The 23,655-nt window shown below is 49.1% G+C and overlaps 6 protein-coding genes and 1 non-coding gene across 7 annotated transcripts; 5 read left to right on the top strand and 2 right to left on the bottom strand.

Moving 5' to 3' along the window:
- Nucleotides 1-83: 83 nt before the first annotated feature.
- On the top strand, nt 84-1,500 carry CTHT_0000500 (uncharacterized protein; the record flags this gene model as incomplete). The annotated part of the gene is made up of 3 exons (XM_006690541.1): nt 84-156; nt 294-441; nt 498-1,500. The coding sequence occupies 3 exons, from the start codon at nt 84-86 to the stop codon at nt 1,498-1,500; spliced, it is 1,224 nt and encodes a 407-aa protein (XP_006690604.1).
- Nucleotides 1,501-3,599: 2,099 nt separating this feature from the next.
- CTHT_0000490 (glutamyl-tRNA (gln) amidotransferase-like protein) lies at nt 3,600-5,471 on the top strand (the record flags this gene model as incomplete). Its single annotated transcript, XM_006690540.1, has 1 exon — nt 3,600-5,471. One exon carries the CDS (start codon nt 3,600-3,602, stop codon nt 5,469-5,471), a length of 1,872 nt encoding a protein of 623 aa, XP_006690603.1.
- Nucleotides 5,472-7,192: 1,721 nt separating this feature from the next.
- Nucleotides 7,193-7,989, bottom strand: CTHT_0000480 (uncharacterized protein; the record flags this gene model as incomplete). The annotated part of the gene is made up of 4 exons (XM_006690539.1): nt 7,193-7,352; nt 7,444-7,556; nt 7,724-7,853; nt 7,976-7,989. 4 exons carry the CDS (start codon nt 7,987-7,989, stop codon nt 7,193-7,195), a joined length of 417 nt encoding a protein of 138 aa, XP_006690602.1.
- Nucleotides 7,990-10,606: 2,617 nt separating this feature from the next.
- Nucleotides 10,607-10,692, top strand: CTHT_0000470. The gene is given in 2 exon segments: nt 10,607-10,644; nt 10,655-10,692. It is a non-coding gene; the product is annotated as a tRNA-Ala (tRNA).
- Nucleotides 10,693-13,777: 3,085 nt separating this feature from the next.
- Nucleotides 13,778-15,193, top strand: CTHT_0000460 (uncharacterized protein; the record flags this gene model as incomplete). The annotated part of the gene is made up of 4 exons (XM_006690538.1): nt 13,778-13,933; nt 14,028-14,166; nt 14,224-14,332; nt 14,386-15,193. 4 exons carry the CDS (start codon nt 13,778-13,780, stop codon nt 15,191-15,193), a joined length of 1,212 nt encoding a protein of 403 aa, XP_006690601.1.
- A 211-nt stretch (nt 15,194-15,404) lies between these two features.
- Nucleotides 15,405-17,341, bottom strand: CTHT_0000450 (uncharacterized protein; the record flags this gene model as incomplete). Its single annotated transcript, XM_006690537.1, has 2 exons — nt 15,405-16,666; nt 16,753-17,341. 2 exons carry the CDS (start codon nt 17,339-17,341, stop codon nt 15,405-15,407), a joined length of 1,851 nt encoding a protein of 616 aa, XP_006690600.1.
- A 4,936-nt stretch (nt 17,342-22,277) lies between these two features.
- CTHT_0000440 (uncharacterized protein) lies at nt 22,278-23,553 on the top strand (the record flags this gene model as incomplete). The annotated part of the gene is made up of 2 exons (XM_006690536.1): nt 22,278-22,863; nt 22,922-23,553. 2 exons carry the CDS (start codon nt 22,278-22,280, stop codon nt 23,551-23,553), a joined length of 1,218 nt encoding a protein of 405 aa, XP_006690599.1.
- Nucleotides 23,554-23,655: the final 102 nt, after the last annotated feature.

Here is a 23,655-nt window from a genome sequence, read left to right as displayed (position 1 = left end):
CCTCGTATTGCTAATGTATCCATCCGGTGGTGGTGCTCTCTGTAACTTTTTTTCGATCCTCAACAGACCCTTGCTCCATAAATATGAGCATCTTCTCATGGCAAAGCCACCAAGAGCTCAGCGTCCTCAACCAGTTTTCAGCAACATCAAAGATCAGTTTGTAATAGCAAATATTGACACAATGAAGTTCCTGTTGTCATGCTCGGTCTTTGCGTGGCTGACCTCAGCACTCTCTCTTGTCGTACCAGGCTCGCACCCTTGGTCCAGTCTTGGTTTTCCAACACACCAAGCAGATCAGTATAAGAGATCAGGAGGAGGTTGTGGCGGAGCAAACAGCAGCGGATATAACATCGACCTGTTTTCTCAAAAGGTCGGGCCGAGACCGGCGGAGGAAATTTTCTGGTACACATATATCACCGTCGGAACCCCCCCTCAACAGTTGTGAGTCTCCAGATACATGAAGTGGAAGAAATGTGACGATAATAACTGTTATAAAGCCAACTTCTCTTCGACACTGGAGCTCAACACATCATTATTCCCAGCCAGAATTGCACCACATGTGGAAATGCAACGCTCTTCAATTGGTCAGTCTCCAGCACGTTCTCGGACCAGCCTAGCATCGACACGCTCATTGGTTTTGGGAATGGTGCACTTGCGAACTGCACTGTTATCACTGACGCGGTTCGCCTAGGTGGCCGGACGGTCCTGGCACAGGAGTTTATGCTTTGCTACACATATTCGGAACACTTCCACGAGCTGGCCGGAGACGGCATATTCGGCTTATCGCCGAGTGCCACAAGTGCATGGTACCCAACGGGCAATGAGTACACCACCTTCTACTGGGGTCTTATCAGCCAAGGTCAGCTAAGCAGCCCGGAATGGGGTTTGGCTTTGGTCAAGTGCGGTAACCATGCACGAGATGGCATACTCACTATCGGCGGTACAGACATAAGTCTCTACCATCCCAACACCCTTAAAGCGGTTCCTCTCAGCTGGCCACTGTCTGAGGTCACGCAGTGGTGGGTCCTTGACATTTCCGGGGTGTGCATTAATGGCGTCTTTCCTGTTCCCAACACAACAAATTCAGTCACCTTGGTCGATACCGGCAGCTACAATGTTGTCGCTCCAGATTACGAGACTGCAAAAGCTTTGTTCGCCCTCATCTCGCCTTTGATTAAACGGATCGACAGCGAGAGAGGGGTCTGGGGCGCACCGTGCACTCTACTCGATGCCGTGGCTAAGGATGTGGTCTTCCACTTTGGCTCCGGCTCCCAGGTTTTTGATGCAGTGCTGGAGAAGAAGTACTTCAATATGGGCCCAACCCCAGGGAAGCCGGGATGGTGCTCAGCTATTATCGCTGATCCAGGTAGTGATTATAAGATGCGGGAGCCAATTGCTCAGCGGCGGGCTTGGATTCATGGAAACAAGATCCTGAAACCATATTACACAGTGTGGAACGGAGTCTCTCGCACAGTATCCTTTGCAAAGCTTAAGACCTGAGGTAGAGATTTCACAGAGATTAGCTGATGAGTTTGGGATGAGCACTTACAGTTCGGACTTGGTAGACGAGATTCAAGCCTGAAGAGCCGGCTCGACATCAAAGACTGCCTGTTATATAGGGATAAATGTTGTAATGAGACTTGCACTTGGATAGTTGCATTTACGTCGTCTGACAAGTGCACTTGATCTTAGTAGGTTGTTTGACTGATTAAGTGGCTTTCCCACGTGGGCGCAAAAACCAGATGCATGACAATTACCATAAGGCGAGTGGGGTTGTGGGTGGTGTGCAGTGACATGTCCGGTACCTAGGTACCACAGGATTTGAGGATGAAGTGTGCAATGCATCCTCGAAAGGAAGGAACCTATTCAGAAGGCATTCTTATCACTTAGCCTTGCATCGTAGAGTGCAATATGATATGGCTGTGGTTTGTTGCCCCTCATCGACCGTTCCCTTGTCCGGGCGCCCAGCCCAACCGGTAGGTTACGCACAGCCATCAAGCCCATACCAGCAGCGGCTGCCGGCTCCTAGCATACTGAACAAGTTGAATGCTCACCTGAGTAGAGCATGTGTTATCAAGAACACACACATGATGAAGACTGTCATAGCTTTGAGGTGATCGGTGACAAGGAGCCAAAAATAAATATCTCGATGCTTGCCGTGATGACTGAAAGAATGGTCTTCCTTTTTCTATCAACTCATTTCTAAACACTCATTTGAGAGGTTTCCAAAGAGTAGCAAAGAGGAGCCCATACTTAACAACTGTCACTCATTGGTTTGTCCCGGCGACCATATTCATTTTCAAGCTTCAGATTTCACCCGACTCCTATTTGCTCTTTATTTTATCTTCTGCTGTGAATTCGTTCATCCAACATCGCATAGGTACAGATTTACAAAATTCAGCCAGTCAAAGACGACTCGAATCACGAGTCCTGGTGGTCGACGCACCTTCAAAGACGAGAGCAGCAGTAACGATATCCCAAAAGACCGCCACACACTGGAAACCAGGCCCAATGCCCTACTACTACTCCTCGAATTACCCAAAATACATATCATACCGTGACTTCTGTCCCCTCTGCAACCGCACAGTCACTCTCTACACTTGGCGCTGCTTCTACTCTCATCGTCATGCGCACCTGAACCTCTGTCGAAAATGTGGACAAAATCGAGATGGAGGAAGATGTTGCTGTGCACTGGGATCTGAGCGGCGACGAGGGACGAGGGTGCGGTTCTCGTCAAGAGAAAGACCACGAGAGAGAGTAAGTGGTCAGAGACATAGGAAACGGTGGCATGAGAGCTGGTCTTGGAGGGATTGGCTTGACTGGGAAAGGCACAACGTGGGAAAGGAGTGGACGAGGAGGGGAATAAGGATTGTTAGATAAGTGATTCTTGTTGTCGAACACGAGGAGGTTGATTTTGTTGGCTCTGTTTTGGAGGAAGCCTTGTCGAGATGATCAGTTTGCTCAGGGATTAAAGTGGGATCAATTTCACTCCACTGCCTCGGTTCCTTTTTGGTTCGTTGGGTGTTGACCGATTGCAGTTCCGAGACTGTCTCATTTTCCTACTTGAAGGTTGAAAGGAGCCATTCGTTTGTTTCCGCAGGTTTTAACGTTTAAAGACAGTCCTGACATAAGCAAGTGACCATCCAGAGAACATGACTAGCATCCTCTTAAAGCCAAAGGTGGTGATCAATCAAGATTTGATGCTTATGTTTTGGAACTCTGAACCAACCTCCTTGAAGCAGGAGCACTTGTAAAGTACAATGTTGGTACCTGAAAGTTATGTTGCAGCCAAGTAGATGTTCCGGAAATGGTATGAAACCACAAAGGCAATGGAAGTGTCAAAGGTGCCGTTTGAGACACGAAGGTGGTCAACATGAGCTGCAGCTTATCGTGATGACAGGGTCAGGTGTGCACTCTGTTCAAACGGGGTACATGGTGGAGCTTCCCTTCCTATCCAGTGCGCCTTGGCAGCCGATAACAGCTGGTAGACGTTACATGTGGGACTAAAATATCAGCAACTACACACCCGGAATTTCGTCAAGCCATGACGTGTAGTCGCCAGCCAAAAAGTGAGTTTGGTGATTTTCTAGGACACAACAATGGGTCGTATACCAACCGCGGAACTTAGCAGATATCTTCTGTATGGCCAACTGAGCCGGCGAGGATGTCTGCGAGGCGGTATTACCCGCATCTCGACAACATCAGCTCTTCGCCAGTCTCGATTTTTTTCGACTCAGATCGACACGCCAGCCGGTGCTGCACCTGCGAACGTCCCTTTAACGCCCCTCCGCAAAGAGCTCAAGGAACAAGCCAAGGCTCTTAAGGCTTCAGGAAAGAAAAAGAAAAAGAATTCCGACAACCAGACTGTCCCTGGATGGGAATTGACGGTGGGCATCGAGATTCATGCCCAACTTAACACCGCCCGCAAGCTGTTTTCCCCTGCAGCCACGTCCTTTAATGACACACCCAACAGCCATGTAGCCCTGTTTGATGTAGCAATGCCTGGCTCACAGCCACTTTTTCAAGCAGAGACACTCATCCCCGCTGTCCGTGCTGCCCTCGCCCTCAACTGTACTATCCAGCCCATTAGTCGTTTCGACAGAAAGCACTACTTCCACTGGGATCAACCCGCCGGTTACCAGATTACCCAGTACTACCACCCTTTTGCCCGAGATGGCCGCGTTATGCTTTATGCTCGTGATGGCATTGCTGCCGAGGACGGAGAATGCATCGAGATCGGAATTCGCCAGATTCAAATGGAACAAGACACAGCCAAGACGACCGCCGTGCCAGGCAACGTTCACTGGCTAGATTTCAATCGAGTCGGCGTTCCACTAATTGAGATCATCACCCTTCCTGAAATACACCACCCAGCAACAGCAGCTGCTCTGGTTCGGAAGGTGCAGATGTTACTCAATTCGGTCGATGCATGTGTGTCGGGCATGGAGACGGGTGGTTTGCGTGCTGACATCAATGTGTCAGTAAGGAGAGTTCAAGACATTGCAACAGGAAAGTTGGGAACAAGAACGGAAATCAAGAACTTGAGCAGTTTCAAGGCCGTGGAGGATGCCATCATTGCTGAGCGCGATCGCCAAATTGCCATTCTGGAAGCTGGCGGTGTCGTGTTGGGCGAGACTCGTGGATGGTCACTCGGGAACACCGAAACTCGCCGTCTTCGTGGAAAGGAAGGTGAAGTTGACTATCGTTATATGCCTGATCCAGACCTCGGCCCCGTTGTAATCGGAGAGGATCTGGTCCAGCACCTCAAGGGTACTTTGGGAGTGTTGCCAGATGCCGAAATCGATGAGTTAATTGAGCTTTACGGCCTGACGACCAAAGATGCGATGTCGCTCATTCAACTCGATAATGGCGCTCGAATCCAGTACTTTTACAACGTGTTGGACTCGCTGGAGGAGCGTCTGCGTGCCGCCGGCAGTGCCTCTCCCAACTCCGACTCACCGGCCGGTCAACGTCATGCCCTTCTCGCCGCAAACTGGTGCCTTCACGAGCTGGGCAAGCTTACTGAAGTTTCAGCTGATCTAGGCATGACACCTGATGGAGAGTGCAATGTCCCTTCTGTCGACCTGGCTGCCATCCTGTTCCACTTGCACCGCCGAGAGATAACAGCCAAGGTAGCCAAGGAACTTTTGTGGGCTGTTTTCCGCGGGCAAATACCTCGTGGTAAGGTCACTCAGGCCATCGAGGCGGACGATCTTTGGTTCAACGAATTGTCGGAACAAGACTATGCCGAGCTTGCAGATAAGGTAGTTGAGGGTGAGGACAAAGTCTTGGCCGAGTTTTTGCGATTCAAACAAGGCAAAATCAAAGCCTACCCACAGGGCAAATTAATGTTCCTTGTTGGGAAAATCATGAGGGCTGGTCCGGAGGGTCGCATGGATCCTGAGTCAGCAAAAAGGGTCTTGAGAGATCGGATCGAGCACGTGTACCTTCCACACATGGAGGGGCAGTGAGCGAACTCATGGAAGAGGTAGTCACAGCTGTTAATTTAGGTGATTCATCGCCTGACTTTATCATGGGTCTGATATAAAACATGACGAAAGGGATAAAAGCCTTACAGTTAGGTATATGGATCTACTTCCTTAGGACCTATCGAAGGTCAGTGGATAAGGGATGAAAGCTATGAATGATTCTTCCTTCTCTGAGAACCCCAGTCAGGCATGCTCACTTGCCCTCCTGACAACTCCCCGAGGTTAATGCAATAATGTTAGCTGCAAGTGACCACGGTGTGGTCACCGTTGACCTACCTCAATCAGCCCGGGCTCGACTGGGGTCAGGTGCACACTTGACCTTAAATAAGAGCCATGCTCATCCACCTTCAAGCGTGTGTAGTTTATAAGGTAGAGCGTTGTTATTCTGCGGCACCCATTGTGCTTGACAGATTCCCTCATGGCCGCGTGTTCTGCAGGGCAACGCCTAAGTAAATACTTCCATCCACATTCATCATTTTCTTTTTACATCCAACAAATAATTACGACAAGGGGTTGAACTCATTTCTCAGGAATCCCCGAAGCGAATGCATAGAAATTTACCAAGTATTTCCCCAGAGGGAGATTGATATATAAACCGGATCCTTTTTGGAATTGCTTAGGATAGAAAATGATGGTTCAGCATTCAACAACATTCCTGCTTCGACAGAAGCAACTACGAAACCGAAAGCGTCAAGGAAATTTCTTTCAGATATATCAATTCGGCCATGGGAGGAAGGAAAACTTTTTATGCTAAAGGAATCTAGCTCGATCAATTGCAACCTACACCGCGAAGTCTGTCACTAGACGCTTCATAGAGCAGTCAGGCTGCATACAAACCTTGGCATTTTATATTAGCACAGATGAGCCACAGATATATGATAATCGAGGAGTGAACCCTGCCCTTACGCATCATTTGACCATATATCGGATAACAATCTAGCATATATGTATCTTTGGATATATATTTAATGCGATAACAGAAGCTCCTGCAATGAAGAATGAATTCGGGACTATTATTATCATTATTCTATTTTTCGACCGGGCCCACCCCTGAGGGTGCTAGGTCGTACACATGACGACGGCGAGCAATAGCTACTGAACTAACCTATATACAAGTAACGCCGACGGAAAGCCTGAATTTGAGGCAAAACCGGTGTAAGCCAAGGGGGCTGGGGTGTTGTGTGTCCTGGGTTGAATGGGAGGTTCACACTTGTACGAACCTGGGGATGTGGATTTCCAATTCAGACTCCGAATCCGAGGAATCGATGTCGGGGTCGATGCCCCTGTGGGACTGGGGTCGCGACGGAGGGGGAAGCGGAGGGGTCTCAACGTTGGGATAAGGCGCCCCGTGGCGGCATCCCAGGCCTGGCCCCAGAGTTCGATCTGGGAGGCCCTGGACTTGAATAGTTGAAAAGAGAACCAGAACGCCCTCGGGTCCATCCTGCCGGCGAGCAGTTGTTAAAGGTAGCGAGGAGCAGGTGAAGAAGTAGCCTCTAGACACTATTCTGCCGCAGGGGCAGTCCTTTAGCGGCCCCCGGGGGTGGTTGAATCGCACATGGTACTCCGAGAAGTCGCCATGGCCCGAAGCCTCCGCCAGCCACCGGGAGAGACACTGCCGGTAGAACCTTTCGAGGAAAGGCTTGGATGTGTGTCCATCCCAAAGGGCCGAGGCAGGCTTGTTAGCCCGCCACCATCCACGCATGTCAGGGGGAGGAACTTAGCGTCTCTTGGGAGCTTCGTGGGGGGGGGAGGCCGAGCCACGCCCTAACGCCTAGGCGTTTGGGCTCCCACTGGGGCCTAGCCTCGAGACCAAAAGCTGCCTGATGCAAACGGGACCAGCCGCGGTAAGGTGGTCGGGCAAGCCTTACATACAGAGGGTGGTCAGCCGGTAACATCTTGATACAGGTTCTGCACCGTGCCCGCTCTCTGTCATGCAGGTACTCGGGGTACACACCAGCCAACCACCAGAGCCACGGTGTCGGGGTCGGTATCGTTCTCCACACCGGGAATATCGCTCTCAGCGTCGCGTTCGCGATCTTGGCGAGAGACGACCAAACCGTCGTGAGTCTGGATGGAACTGGGCGACCGTTAACCCCAGCCCTAGTTGGGCCTGTCTCGGGTTGTACCATGCCATACAGGAGAGAGGGGGTGACGACTGTGCTGAAAATATTGGGGCCTGCCGATGGGGGGAAACCCCGAAGGCTCGTGCTGGATAGGCGTTTGACCAGGCCTACCACCAAGGCCGTGGCCGATGCCCTGGCAGCAGCGTGGGTTGCAGGGCGGAGCTTGGGGTCTAGCGAGACTCCTAGCCACTTGATGGACTTGCTCGGGGAGAGGCACACTCCCTCGATCTGAGTCGAGATTCTGGAGGGGTTTATCCTATTTCGCTTCGCCCGGGCCCCGCGGGGGGGAATGTAGAGGACCTCCGTCTTGTTTGGGTCGATCCTGAGGCCGAGCCCCCAGGCCTTGGCACATAGCTGGCTGACCCTAAGGGAGGCATGGTGGACCAGTTGAATCGGGTGCTTTCACACTCAGATGCATCGTTCTTTTTGACGTTGAAGGTTCGTAGTCGGGGTGACAATTGGAAGCTCTTGATAATCTAGAGTAGTCCCGAATTCCCCCCTCACAACAGGGGTCCTCGTTTATGTACATGGACGACCATGCGCAACTGTCATGGAGTAAGCATTGTGTGATAAAGCTAAAGACAGTATCAATGAGTATGAATTATAATTTCGTTAGCCTACCTAAGTTATGAGTTAAAACCTAAGGGAAAAGGCTCAGACGGCTTTCAGATATGATGGCAGTGCTACGGAAACCGATTCAGTTATTGCATGGGAAACGCTGGCTTTGATTCATAGCCAAGTATTTTCTTAGTGTTTCGGGACTTCACAGCCCAGTTGTAGAAAGCCTAGTGTGTTGCTTGTTCTAGCTTTGGATCGCTCTAAAAGACTTAGCTGCGGTTCTAGAATGAGACATGCTCTATAAGAAATTAGTAGGCTTAATAAATATATTTAACTACATCTGTCTCTATCTTCTCAATTGTAGTACTTTGTAAAAGAATCGACCAACTATGAAAAAATCACCAATGTTCGCTTCGTCTGGCGTTGTAACAGGTGACTTGGTCTGGTGCAGGCAGGGATCGGCAATGGGTCAAATGGGTTAGATAATGGCCACTGACAATGTGGGGTGCATAGCGAAGTCAATTGCTACGTGTAATAATCTTTCTTGATCCTCAGTGTCCTTGTGTTCGGGAGACGAAAACTAAGAGAAATCCTTCATCGTGTCCCTTTACAAAACCCCTTTGCCCTTGTGAGTACCTCGCGGTCTCCTGCGATCTTCAGGGGTTTTCCTCAGCGTGGAAAGGTTATCTAACTCATCATTGCCATCCCTCAATATTTCCTGGGCTCTACCAATCAGATATGCCTTTGCCCTTCTCAGCTCTTGTGTCACCGGTGTTCTATATGTCGGCTGTCAAGGATATTTCTTCTTGGACTGCAATGCCCATATGACAGGCGTGGCCCTTCAATACAATACATTCATCCAATTGAGGGAAACAATGTCAAAACTTGGCTTCCGGTGTCATCGATACCACCATGAATCTGATACAGCGAAAGATTCCCTTCGTTGTGGTCACACAAGACACCGTTACTTCTGAAAACGAGATGCCAAGGAATTGGTAGGTTCCTTGGATTTCACTTTAGCCCTCATTCCATTGTGATCCCACAATCTCTTTTCAGAGACTTTGTCGCCAAGTACAATGATCAGCTAATTCTTGCTGCTCGTGACGTGGATAAAGCGTGCCGGCTGGCCTTGAAATATGGCCACCAAAACAGTCACCACCAAGAACTGACAGACCTGTACAATGACAAAGCAAAAAGATTCCAACCCTCCAAATCACTGGGAAACAATCATTACAGCTCCAACAGTTTGTCTGGTCAACGCCAGATATTTTGAGATAAGAGTGAGATGCTGAAATCTACGTTGACACTCCCCTGCTAAGCAACATGAGCTTGAACTATATGTGTGCATAGTGGATACGAGCGGAGTCCCGTCAACTGAGAAAACTTGAAACGAATCTAACTACTCTGCTTAAGAAAGAGGCGTTTATTGATGTACTTCTTGAGGTGAGGAAAGCAACCACAGGGAGTAAATTATCCCAAGCTTCGTTGGTGCAGAATAGGCTGTGTTGTGGTTACTGTCAATTGGTGTGACAGGACGGTATACCAAGTGTGCAAAAATGTGTATGCAGGAAGTGACTGGTGCCCGAATGATAAGGCGATCATTCCGTTCCCGAGAATGGTCTATGCCATTGGTGTGCCTTCCCTGATGGCGTTGAATTTGGAAATGCTAATGGTAGACAGCCAGTGCTCCATGATGAAAGTAGAAAAGGAGTATCCGAACTGTCCCCAATGCTAAAAGTAAGGTCAATGCGTGGATTTTGACACCGCTGCCAAGCTATAGTTGCTAGCAGCCTCTAAGAAGTTCTTAAGGATGCTTAGGTGGAAGATTATGGGGATTGCGTCGAAGCGGGCTTGCTGCCCTTTTCCCCAAAGCTCAACGGCACTAAGATTAACATTGCTGGCTAGTCTCGATACGGGGAACCGCTAAATGAGCAGATAGACGGTCATGAGGTTCGAGTCCTGATGTTTACATGGTTGAGAATCAAGGAAAAGTAGATGGACAGACCAGTGAATCACGCGATCAAAACCCTGAGTTGATCCCACTTTACACTTGAGGGAACATGTCCCAAGTTGGTTATAACCTTTGTAGAGTACCACTCTGCAAATAGGAAGGAGATCAAGGAAGGAAGGACTTATTTATGTTATGATCACTAGCTGCTCATCCATAAGCTTCCTGCTATTGCTAATGAGTCCGAAAAACTCTTACGGAGCATGAACTTGAGCCGTTCGATATATTGTAGATACACTAAGCTACCAGCAGTATCAACGATTTAGATATGCCGTGTCCAATAAGCTGAATGAGCAGGCCACCAAGTTGCTACCCCGAGAATTCCCATTTTAGCACGCTTTCTAATCAAATATTGATGGGTCTCGCAACTAGAAGATATGATGATAAACAATGATATACTAATCAATATTACGCCACCTGCCACTGATGAGTGCATGGTCTAGTGGTATGATTTTCGCTTCGCATCTTGAGCTGCGCGTGTGAAAGGTCCCCGGTTCGATCCCGGGTGCATCCACACTTTTGCCGCTTTGGATCTGCATGACCTCAATCGAGAGTTGTCTATCTGTTTCTTGCAAAATAGAGAGTCGGGTAGGCCGAAACTGCAGCCTGGTCTTGGTAAGAAGATAACGAATGATAGTAACTTGTCTCAGATATTCGTTTGTAGGAGTAACTTGGATCCCTAACGATGATCATTATTTCTTCTGCTGGCACTCATCTTATGTCTAGATCGTCTGCGAGTGAGATCGTCAACTTCGTATGCTTACGCAGAAATTTTGTTAATAACTTTATGATATGAGTCTGTGTGATTAGAGCGAGTTCATTCCAACCCGATATTAGACGCCTCTTTTCTTTGTTGTCCATTGCTTGTTTGTTTGCGCCCTTTTTACTAAGGACTTGGCTTCCGTCCGTTGACATGTTGCAAAACCTTAAGGGATGTCTTGATCAAAACGCTGATCTCCTAAGTCTCATGTTTTAGAAGGACTCTAAGGAGTACGAACTCTGTGAGCTCAGGAGGGAGCATCCTTGGATCAACAAAGTCTTGCCTTTGAAGCCTAACAACACGCGATCGCTTCCTATGTCCACGAGTTTTTTTCCCGCCAACTACATTTCACACGTCCAGCTTTGCCTATCGGAAGCAAGTATCCTTAGAAACACGCAATAACATTTAGCAAAGAGGCAGCTGATGGAGAGATTGAAGCCTCGTCTAACCTCCAGGAGTGGCGCTTTTGTCTCTCGACTACCACCGACGACCGACTCTAGCCCACAAACTAAATGTACACTCTGGTTCTTGACTGCGTTATCCGCATCATTCCTGTTATTGAGAGTGCATTGCAAGTTTTCGAGACATCGAGGGCTATGGTGGGATGGCCATCTACTCATTCTGTCATGGGTAAGTTGATCTCTGATAAACTCAACACCAGAAGAGAATGAAGAAAACTTATGTATATCTAGGTTTCTCTTGTAGCACACTGTATGTTCATATCAGCGTGTGAAGTTGGGATTTGGGAGACCTCTGTCCCAGTTCAACTTCGATAACTTGGAGATTTTCCTCATGATATTCAAGTTTGCTGGCACCTTCTACATTCTAGCAGCTCTATGGAGCAAGACCTCATTTGACTTCACGATCTTGCGGATATCGTCCGGTTGGGTTAACATTGTGGTGGTGGGGATCATCCTCACGGTGAACATTGTTTTTGGGGGAGCCATATTTTGACCTGGGGACAATACCTACATGTCAAGTTGTGGCGGCCGTGGGTCCCAGGAGTCGCATCTCGAAACAGATTCAGGTTCATTGCAACATATTTGCAATTGTCAATTCAGTCTTTGAAATGAGTCAAAAAGGACGGTTGCTAAGCGCTGCGAAGTGTACTCCGGGATTATGGACATCGTCTTAGCGCTTTTTCCTTGGAAAACTATTGCAGATCTGACGGTGAATCGTAAAGAGAAATTTAATGTTTTGGTAGCCATGAGCATGAGAGTATCGTAAGACAATCGAACCATGCGTCCATGGCGGTGGTGATAACCCACGAAGTCAACACAGTGGCAGTGCTGGAATTGCGTCTATCGTTAAGATCACACAGCTGGCGTCCATCTCACAGTCCACAATTACCGAGTCGACCACGATGCTTGTCATCCTAGCGGCAGCACAGGCGGCCATCACTATCACTGCAGCTTCCGTCCCGATGTTGCGTGCTCTGAGACTTGAGGCCACCACCAGCACCGGTGTACTTCTATCACAGCTCTAAGCTTGGAAATATTTACACAGAAGCTAGGTCAGGCACTATCCTCAGCATGGCAGAAATAGGCAGCAAGAACATGAGAGTCAGCACGAGTCAGGGCAACGCACTTAGATAAGGCAGGAACCATGGGAGAGGTGGGGGCTTGGACTCCTCAGTATGGTGTAGCAAAAGTAGATTAGAAAATTGGCAGCTGTCGAGAAGTATAACGAATAGTTTGAGCCGATTCGCGGGGCTGAGTGTCTTACTTGGGACGAGGAGCACAAGCAATAGTGTTACGGGAATAAGGCCTGGAACCTCCGGAGGGAACAGGACAAGTGTAGCTGGTGGCGGATGGCATAGCCGAGGAGGAAGTACAACAAAAGAGGTGGAGCTGCCACTGGGCAGGATCGTGCAGACGGATAAGGTTGCGGTTGAGTATAAAAAAGTGGAGGATATAGTGAAACAAGAGAGGATGATGGGATTGGAAGATACTTGTGAAGCTGGAACCATCAGCGTTAAAAAGATTTGCGAGGGTGTGAGCAACTGAGCATTCGTTTTGGGCAATCGGCCATATCCACGTTTTGGTTCTGGGGTTATCTGTCGATATGTTGGGTCATAGTCATGGCATTACATGGGATGGGTCTGGTTTCCCAAAGTTCTAGCACTTGTAGACAGACGAAGAGGCATTTGGTAATTAAAGCCATTTTGACCCTCTCGTTCGTTACCTGAATGCTCGTGACAGCGGTGACATGTCAGCCACAGGAAGACACAGCAGGCCGGGCAGGAGGGCTTATAGTCAAATCAGGGCTCTGAAGCCACGTTATAAGAGTTAAGGTTGCGGTCTCCTGCAGGGACCGAATGTCGAGGTCGGATTCGACAACGCCACGCTGCACAAGTGCAATTGTGGAGGTCGAATGCAACGTTGTTGTCTCATGGAGAGTTGACCAGCCCGGCTTCATCTGTTTTGGTCGTTCTCCCGACGATTTAAGGATTACTGAATGCGGGCCGACGCGAAGGCGGCTGTTGGCCTTGTTAGTCGAAGCCCGTTGCGGAGTTGCGGATCAGCTGCCGGCTGTTTCTTACAGGCGAATGCGGAGAAGTATAGCCGAGTGGAGCAGTGCGACCGATAACGCCCCACTGTTCGACCGAGGCAAGATTGTCGCGGCGTAGACGCAGGGTTCTTGTGATGGCCATCTCGGGACATAGTACCCCGGCTGCTGGGGAGGGCCTGGGCAGCATTTCAATCCACATCACCCGCCATAACGACGAGTGGTACCTCGGATCTATGTTGTTTCTTTGAACGCGAACGTTACACCTGCGCCTGCATTGTATCTGCGAGGCTTGGACTTCAGGAGGAATTGAACGACTGCAGCGGTTACGATGAAGTTTTTTCGCATTGTCGAGCACATCGTCAACGGCGCCCACACGCGCGAGTATGCCACGGCTACGGTCAACGGCGATGCTGACGCTGGAAAGATCAAACTAGCTGTCAAGCAATACATCCCCTTAGACAACCCCAACCCGCAACTCGGAGATGTCACTATCATCGGCGCCCATGCGAATGGCTTTCCCAAGGCACGTCGCCTTAACCAGAGAGCGATTGCGTTGAACATGCTGACACTCTTACCAGGAATTGTATGAGCCTCTTTGGGATGACCTGCATCAGCGGCTTGCCAACAGTGGTGTGCGCATCCGCTCCATCTGGATCGCGGACATGTGGAATCAGGGTCAGTCGGGCGTCTTAAATGAGAAGCTTCTTGGAAATGATCGTACGTCTCCGTAAATGTATGTATCACGGGCTACAGTAAATTGCTGACCCCTTTTAGCGAGCTGGTGGGATAATACCCGGGATATTCTGGCCTTGATAACTCAGAAAAGCGATCAAATGCCTCACCCCTTGGTGGGAGTTGGTCATAGCATGGGCGGCGCCCAACTGTAAGTGACCACATGTTTCTTCTTAGGCTGATCGAAGACTGACCTCCATCCAGCACTCTCCTCGCTCTTTCCAACCCTCGTTTGTTCCACTCATTAATCCTCATCGACCCCATTATGCAACCACTCTGGTCCAACTCAGGTATCATGCCTGCCATCGCCTCGACCATGCGACGCGACCTTTGGGAGTCTCGTGAATCTGCCAAGGCCAAGTTCCTGCAGTCTAAATTCTACCAAGCTTGGGATCCTCGCGTCTTTGATCTTTGGGTGAAGTACGGTCTGCGCGAGATACCCACAGAACTGTACCCAGCTGGTTCGGCGCCCGCGGGCAGTGTAACACTTACGACAACCAAGCACCAAGAACTGTTCGTCTTCCTTCGCCCTACGTTCCGCAAGACGAACGGCAAGATCATTGATCGTGATCCGGAAACCGATAAGGCCCCGCCGAAGGGGTATCCTTTCTACCGGCCCGAGCCTGTTTATGCATTCAAGAAGCTCCCGGAGGTTAGGCCTAGTGTGCTGTATATTTTTGGTGGGAAGTCGGACGCATCGACTCCAGATCAAAGAAAACTCAAGTTGGAAAGGACAGGGTCTGGTTTGGGAGGAAGTGGGGGTGCTAAGGAAGGAAGGGTAAAAGAGGTAGTTCTAGATTGCGGGCATCTGGTGGCCATGGAGAAGGTTGGAGAGACAGCGGATGCAATCAGCGGGTGGTTGAAGCAGGAAATTCAGAGGTGGAGGAACGAGCAAGACGACTTGCAGCAGAGGTGGGTTAAGGTTGACAGAAGGGAAAAAATGATCATCGACGAGGAGTGGAAGAGGGAAGTCACGCCAGAGGTTCTGAGGAAAAAGAATCCCAAACTTTAAGTCATGATGAGTTGGCGATGTGGAGAGCATATTAAAGATAGAGCATAGCCTTCGATTCGAACTTTTAAAAGCTACACCTAGATAATATATCTGGAAGGAATGCTTTTAGTAGAGCCACAATACAGGTAATGAAGATACAAATCAGGCCAAGCGCTAGCTTCGATGACACCCTTTCAGTGAGATGAGGACAGAACCGTGCTTTCGCTATTTTTCACAATTTTTTATCTGTCCTCCTGGCTTCCTCGATGATATCTTCAGCAGCCTTCACGCTGATCATCATTGTCGGACAACTGGGAAACGCGCCTGGGACAACTGGGAAGACGCTGGCATCAACGACTCGCAATCCCTTAACACCTCTAACCCTGAATTTCGAATCCAATACCGCCATTGGGTCGTCATCTCCTCCGATCGCACAAGTCGACGAGGCATGATGCGAGTATGCCTGTAGCTTAAAGTACTCTTTTTGCTCCTCATCGCTGCACCGCTCGCTCCCAGGTTGCACAGGGCCTTTACAGGGATGCAGTTCTTCAATCGGCGCCATAGGCTCTCCCGCTGCCTTCCACGCCTCTCGTAGAATATTTGCCGCCTCGACGAGTTCCTGGAGATCGTGGTCACCGCCATGCTCAAAAAATCGGAAATTAATCTCGGGTGTATCTTGCGGATTAGCAGAGCGAAGCTTGACACTGCCAGCTTGTGACTTGGGCGCCAGATGGACCAAAGCACAGGTGTACACCTTGTTGCCATACCAGGTTGGGAATCCGGGCCAAAATCCCTCGAAGGAGAAGGAGCCACACCAGGCATATATGTTGCGTTTCTTGGTCGGCGCATTCGGTGTGCGGAAAAGGAGAGTGATCTGGCCGGCATTGTTGGTTGGGGAAGAGGCGATTCCAAGGAGAGAGCCCTCGTAGTTGTCGCCTAGGTTCTCGCCCACACCGGGAAGATCAACAACGACGGGAATTCCAAACTTTTTAAGTTCTTCAGCTGGACCGACTCCAGAAAGCTTGAGGATTTGTGGACTGTTGAAGACACCACCTGAAATTATAACCTCGCGTTTGGCGTAAATCTGAGAAATCGGACCTTTGGTTCCAGGGACATGCTTAGGATCCGCACGATAGAGTGAGGGACCCGTCATGACCTCAACTCCAATAGCACGTGGGGTGCTGCCTGGAATAAGAGTGGCGTTGTCAAATAGTACGCGCGTGACGAGTGCGTGCAGCTTGACCGTCAAGGGATAACCAGCTGGGTCGGCGAGTGTCGCGCGGATGTAGCTGTTGGGACTGCTGCGCTCTCCCTTGGCGGTCGCGTGGAAAGCCATATTATAGAAGGAGACTGTCTCGTCGACATCATCACCAACCTCGAGGATGTCGCGGCTCACAAGTTCGGCTGCCTTCTTTGGATCCTGACCCGTGAGCTCCGCAATCTTCTTAAGAATTCTTGTCTGCGACAGGCTCTCATTCTTGGCCCACGAGGCATCTGATACAGTGATTGATAGCCAGCCTAAAAACATCATCAGACATGAATATGGGAGATACGGAGCAGTGGAAAGTAGCGAAACTCACCGTCATAGCCGTGATCTGGGTTACCAGGAAGAAGATATTCATTCTTCTCGATCTTCTTGAGGTACTTTCTCATGTTTTTTGCTTCCCAGCTCGTGTCACCAGTCTTGTTGACAATAATGTTCCAGTCGTCATCAGCAGGCAGTGAACATACTCCCGCATTGTGCATGGCGCACCCGCCCAAAACGGCGGCACGGGGATACTGGATTCCAAGATACTTGGCACCTTCCGGAGGATCTAGGCCAACATAGAAAGTCCCATCGCCCGTGTCCCAAGTAGTATGTTCAAATTTGGCCTCACGCTCAGGGTCGTCAGAGTGCTTAACCCAGAAATCCCAGCGCGTAGCTTCGTCATTGGCTGCCTCATTGAAGTGCTGAATTTCGGCGTACGTAGGGTTCTCACCCTCATCGCCACCTGCTTCGATTAGTAGTGTAGGGTACCCAGCTCTTGCAAGCTCAGCAGCCAAAGGCCCCCCTCCAGGGCCACTTCCAACAACAATATAATCATATACTTCAGGAGATAGGGCCGGGGAAGCGTATGTGGCTTGAAGAGCCACCGAGGCAGTGATGAATGACAGTAGACGGTAGTGCATGATGCTTTCCAAGCGCTGGGCTTCGCCCTGACAATGGCTCAGATCCTTTTGCTTGCTGGGCTATCATGTTTCAAAGTCCATAGGGGTGCAGGGGGCTTTTCAACAGAGTTATGGCGGCAAGCAGAATTTTAGAGGACAGTACCGCTCTCAAAGTAGAAAGTCCAGATCATTATTGTTCCGATATACCCTAATCACTACATATTGGGCAAAGCAGCGTTTCCCAATCCCGGGCCATTGTGGATCGGAGTTATGATAATGAGATCAGCCACTGCACATGCTTTGGCTAAAATGATGGCAGCTACGAAGATCACCAGAGATCAACGAACAATTGGGTTTCGTGGAGCGGGTTTTGTATTAAGCCATGAGGAGTGACTTGGCAAATCCCGGAAGATTGGGTAAGGCAATTTGAAATGTCGGTTGTATGTTTTGCGCCGGAAGCAATGGCACTCAATGTATACGGGATTTCAATAGTGTAACGTCGGCTTACGGGGGTACACTGGCTTCCGTGCAGCCTAATGCTTCTGTTATTCATATTTGAGACTTACATGGAGAAATTTGGGGATTTCTTGTCGGGGAATGGCAAAATGCCGGCTTATCCTCTACCGGGTGTAAAACTTACCTATTCTCTCCTCTTCAGAGAGATCTACATTCTTCGTTAATTTATACTGTTAGTCGTATAGGCCAATGGACAAAAAAAGAGAGTGGCGACGTTGTTAACAGGACAAGAGGAAAAATGCTAAGATCGAAGCGTAGAAGATATCACAGCTAAAAGTCCCTCAAATGATCATACATCATATGATAAGTCAATAGATGTTCCCTAACATTGCTTTACTAGATGGCTATGCGATTTACACCAAGCATAGATCTCACCACTGCCCCTTGCGTGATTGATGAGAATATTTGATTTTGCTGATATCCCCATCCGACTCGGAGAGTTCATCCACATCATAAATAATGGATTCTGAGGAGCTCTCGTTGGTATCATCCTCGGAACTTTCCTGGACGTTAGAGCTTTCTTCGGCTTCAGCGCTGTTTGCATCCTCAAACCCGACAGCATCATTCTCTTCAACTCTCTTTGCATTAACAGACCACGCATGCATCCATGCCGATATCGTTACAGCACTCTAAATATATTCATCATGATTGGTACTAGGCCTGGAAGGTTTCGCTAATTTCGTGAGGAGAGTAAAGAGCTCAGGAAGGGTCATCAATTATAACGAGTGACTTGGTCTGGTGCAAGCAAGGATCGACAATAGGTCAAATGGGTTAGATGATGGCCACTGGCAATGTGGGGTGCACAGCGAAGTCAATTACTACGTGCAATAATCTTTCTTGGTCCTCAATGTCCTTGTGTCAGGGAGAGGAGGAACCAAAGGAAGTTCATCATGACCGAGTAGCTTCCTTTATAGAATCCTCATCATGCCTCGGCCGTATGGCTCATTCTTTTCGGTCACCCGGCTCTAGATTTCTTCCGGGATCAACCACATATTTGTGCCGCTCACAATCATCCTGTCTCTGGTGTCCCTTGTGTTGGTAGTCGGGGACATCCCTTTCCTTGAACTGCCGTGTCCATGTGACACCAATCAGCATAATAGAATGGTTAAGGTATATCATAAGTTAACTGGGGGTGGGTATTTGTCACGAAATATAAAGAATATCGAAGGTCAAGATGCAATGAGCAGACGGCTTATAACGGTTGCAAAGATCGAGTGACCAGGATGGAATTGGCGGATCCGCCCTCGGTTGTAATTTGGGTCAAGTGGCTCGCCCCATCTATAGCAAAACGGCTATGTGTCTGGCAGCTGTACTTTGTACTTCCGCCTAATATTCTTGAACTTGTCGGGCTTCCAAAAAAGATACATATGCATGAAACCTTGTAGCGTGATCACCCTTGTAGAGGCGGATAACCGGAGTGGGAAGCTCCTGATCTGTAGGGAACTGGAAATAATCCATGATATCTTCCTCACATAAACATTACCGAGATCTTGATACCCCACATATCTTCTTTGTCCTCTTTGTTGACATAATTGAAGTTGTTTGGGGACGGACGCGGTGGCCTGCACTTCCGTTCTCTGGTTCGCGCTGTCTTCGGTTGACCAGACTCCTTCCGTTTTAACATGAGCACAAGGAGCGGGCTAACGATTTGCTGGCTAATGTTGTTCAGTTCGTCAGTAGGAGGAGAGTTTCAGGTATGTCAGGTGTTGAGCATGTCTCGTGTTGCCCGTGTTGACAGCGAGAATAGAGAAACCATGGACCAGACTGCATCGTGGGTCAGGAGTGCACCCGATGACATCGACACAGAACCAGGTGACCACGGGCCACACGTTTCCTATTTGCTTATCAATATAGAAGCTGTCCACATGAAGAAGGAGCCCCAGCTATCCTGTTTCAGAAACAGAACAGATTGCACATATGTTGTAACATACAAGCTGATGTCGATCGAACAAGGGTGATCTTTTTGACGCTATTTAAATGTGAAATATTAAGACATGAAAGACGGAGGGGCAGTAGTATTGGTATATGGGATGATCATGACGAGGACCAACCCGATGGGAATAAGGACGGGGAGGTTTACTTCTCATGCCCGCCACCAATGAAACGCTGACGTAACTCACGACACTAACTCTGTCATCATGTTCCAATAGATACAGTGGACTAACCGCCTGTTAGACTAGAGTACTTCCATCATGTCGATCCTCCTTCCAGGTCCATCTTTCCCGACAGGCACATGAGCAGTAATTTGCAGCCCTCGGTGCTTCCGTTTTTTCGCAGCACTTCCACATAAAGCCATTAAGGCTATTCTCTTGATTCTTAACATAATCATCAATTTGAAAGTCGGGTGTGTCTCCCCAAGCATCGCTTTCTTCATCCATTACAAAAACACCTAGTTTAGGGAACACGGAATGAGAACTATATTAGTAAACATTTTGAACTTAGACAACTCGACAGCCATGGCCGAGAGCAGGTTGCGAGCTAACCTGGAGATGATATCAACAAGCATCTGGCTTGTTTTCGCTTTCTCAAAAAAGTTCACCACAATTAAGAAGAGATGACAAAGCCGTGCGACTGTGCTCTTGTTGAGCACAACACTGGCGGAGTACTTGACCAGAATGTCCCAATCCATCATCAGTTTCTTGCAAAGGCGTGCAAGTATAGAGCGGAGCTCATGTTCTATGGCATTCTTCAAGAATTCTTCGAAATAAAAAGCATTGCTGAGCATCTTGTTGGAGGCAGACAGAGATCTATTTCGTGACGCTTTGGGTTACAGAGAAACGCCGTAATAGACGCGAAACTGTTTGTGAGTCTACTTACCATCCTCAAATACGATCGTGCTTACAGGTTTTGAATTACAGGCAGCAACTTACCCACCTACTTGGTTGAAGGCAAACCGCCTACTTCCTACTGTCTACTATGTTGTAGCTTTGGCTGTTAGCAGAAGACCGGGATTAGGTTACCTACTACAACAGAGAGTTTCCGACATATGACTTCCTTCGGTGAAACTGAGAAACAGTTGATGGCAGTATTCTCTTCGAGAGTTGCTTGCCTTGGTCTTGGACAGCTCATAATCGTCCACTGAGCGTCTGATCATCTTGAGTTTCTGGATTATGCTGAAGTTCAGATTAGATCGTTAAAGGAAACATGAGTTTGGACACATAAGCAGAATGTTTGCTGGGCTGATAAGTGTAACATCGTTCTCATTGATTCAGGTTCTTGCTGTAGCTAGACGCGTAGGGAAGAGCGATACCTATGCCACGGCCCGCACTGCGATGCCATCATGTTACAAGAAAGACTGGCAATAATGTAGCATAGAAAAGGATTGCTTGGTCGGCCCTGCATCACCCGTGCCCCGGCACGAGTCTATTCCAAAGTAAAATAGGGTAACCGGTTCCCTAGTTATATTGACGGTACAGATCCAGTTCAACTAACATAGCAGTTGTCCAAAGATGACTGGGGCCATCTTTAAAACGACTGCAACTGTGGTAGTTTAAGTCCTGTGAACCCTTCAGAATGGCCCCGCTGAGTGCTGGGAGTCACAACCTCTGGTCCATATTTTTTTCTGTCACTAGGAACTGGGAGCTAATCTACTAATGGGACCAAACCGGATCATCCAGTTTGCTTTGCTGTCTGGGTCCCAGACACTCTTGGATATAGTATGGCATAACATTCGAGTTCACAGAAAGCCTGGGCGCAACCACTCAAGAGGCTCTGGGACTTTTGTGAGTGCTATCAACGGTCCTTTTTGTTCCGAAATAGTAAGGAAAGTGTCGGAATCTCGTTTGAACAAGGTGCTGTCGGAAGAGCTTTGCAATCTTTTCAAACGCGTCGCGCAAGATTCTGGGTCAGTCGGTATCCAGCTGCGAGCATAGGGGGATACGAAGAAGATGACTGCATCACAGCCGCAAAAAGTTTCCCCAACACTGTTCGTTGGAGCCGGGGCGCCAAGCCCGCTAATGGCCGTTCAGAGACACGGCCGTCAGCATTTGATTATCAGCAGAAGGAGCCCATTGGCCCGGTATTTTGAATTTCTCGCGACCGACCAGCGAGAAGGACTGCTGCAAAGCATGCATTGGCGGGAGGGCTCCCCCCAACCTCCAAAAGGACCCAAAATCCTAAAATGCAACACCAGTCTGACCTGATAAGATTTCACTTCTTCCCGCTCTTTCTTCCCCACGGTTTCCCTCTGATACCTCCATAACCATGGCTTTTCTAACAGTGTGGAAGCTCTAGGGCCGCTACGATAGAAGCAACGTTAGTGGTCGATAGTATATGCGCTACCTTTTTCGGTTTTTCCTTTCCATCTGGCCTCTGGACCATTCCTGATCAAGGCTTCTCAGAGTGCACCGGTCATCGGCATATACTCCGGCCTCCACTTCTCCGATCATTCTGCATTCGATTGTCCATCTCCCGAATTTCCAGTTCTCCACAACCGTCCGCGATGGGTCGCATCGCCGGAATTGATCGCCGGTACTGTTTCGGAACCACATCTTTCTTTGACATCACAGGACGGATGATAGCAGCATGCCTGCTCCTCAGCCCTACATACGGTTTGCCCTCATCCGCTGCTGCTGCGGTCCATGACCCTGTTACCTATTTGCAACCAGCAGAACAATTGAAGAAAGCTCTGAATGAGCTTTCACGAGTCAGCAAGCCGATTATCAAGCGATATGAGAATGACCACATCGTACTGGCCGATTGTCGCGATGCAAGTGAAGTTCTCTCTTCTCAAATGGCCTACTACGAGGATGGCCTCGAAGGGACTCCGAAGGATGTCGCCATCGTTGATACTCCTTACGACCAGACCAGGGTCTGGGTCAACGCCAACACCTCAGCACAGTTCTCTACAACAGGAGTGTGGTTCAATGCTTCGATAGGACCCAAGGTTCCCGAGGGCCAATTTGCTGGTGTTGGACGAAATGACTATGAGAACTTCACCTGTTGGCAAGAATACCGAGCGAACCTTTATGTATATGATGGGACGCAGTGCCACGGGGTGTACGACTGTCGGCACCAGGCTATTCCCGGTTAGTTCTATCCTCTTATCTATATATATGTGCTATGTGGGGCTAACATGCCCGTTAGAGAATGTGACGTGGGTGCCGCCGGGCGTCCATCGAAAAGAGGACAAGATGTCAAAAGGTACCATCATCGGCATTGCCGTCGGCGTCGCTGGCGGCGTGCTCTTTCTGATCGCTGCAGTCCTGGTATTTTGGTATTACCGAAGATTACACAAGGGCAAAGAGGCCAGTAGTCAGGATGAAGCACAGAACGCTGTTGACGACACTCAGGGAGACAAAGGCGCGCCGGTGCTGATGGATACGAACGCCATCTGCGAGATCGATGGGCGGCGATATCGCGTCGAGATGTCTGATGAAACAGGCAAAGTGGAACTCGATGCTCACGAGAAGGCCGAATTACCTGGGGACTTCACCTTCATCAGGCCAGCGGTAGCTGATGGCGAAGACAGTGGCGGGAAAGGAAACAAGTTGGGGAAAACAGAAAGCGCGAAATTACAACAGGAGATTTCGGCATCGCAGGGCGAGCCGGCAACCCCATTGACTGCTTCGACACCCCTTGATGAACCGCCGTCCTATCAACAGACACAAGAGGAACATCTGAAGAGACAGTGGGAACAGGAAGAACTCGCACAGCAAGAACAGGCTCTCTTACACAAATCCCAACAACTGGACCCACACAGGCAGACCCAATCGTAGTTGATTAGCAGCATTGGATAGAAACAGTGCCATTTTGAACAGATCTATCGATCTGGTTAGGCTGAATATGTACTGCTCTCTTTCATCCCCCTCCATTATGTT

The sequence above is a fragment of the Thermochaetoides thermophila genome, assembly GCF_000221225.1.
Source record: "Thermochaetoides thermophila DSM 1495 unplaced genomic scaffold scf7180000011801, whole genome shotgun sequence".
In the NCBI taxonomy this organism is placed as follows: Eukaryota; Fungi; Ascomycota; class Sordariomycetes; order Sordariales; family Chaetomiaceae; genus Thermochaetoides; species Thermochaetoides thermophila.
This window is presented reverse-complemented; position numbering and strand designations above follow the sequence as displayed.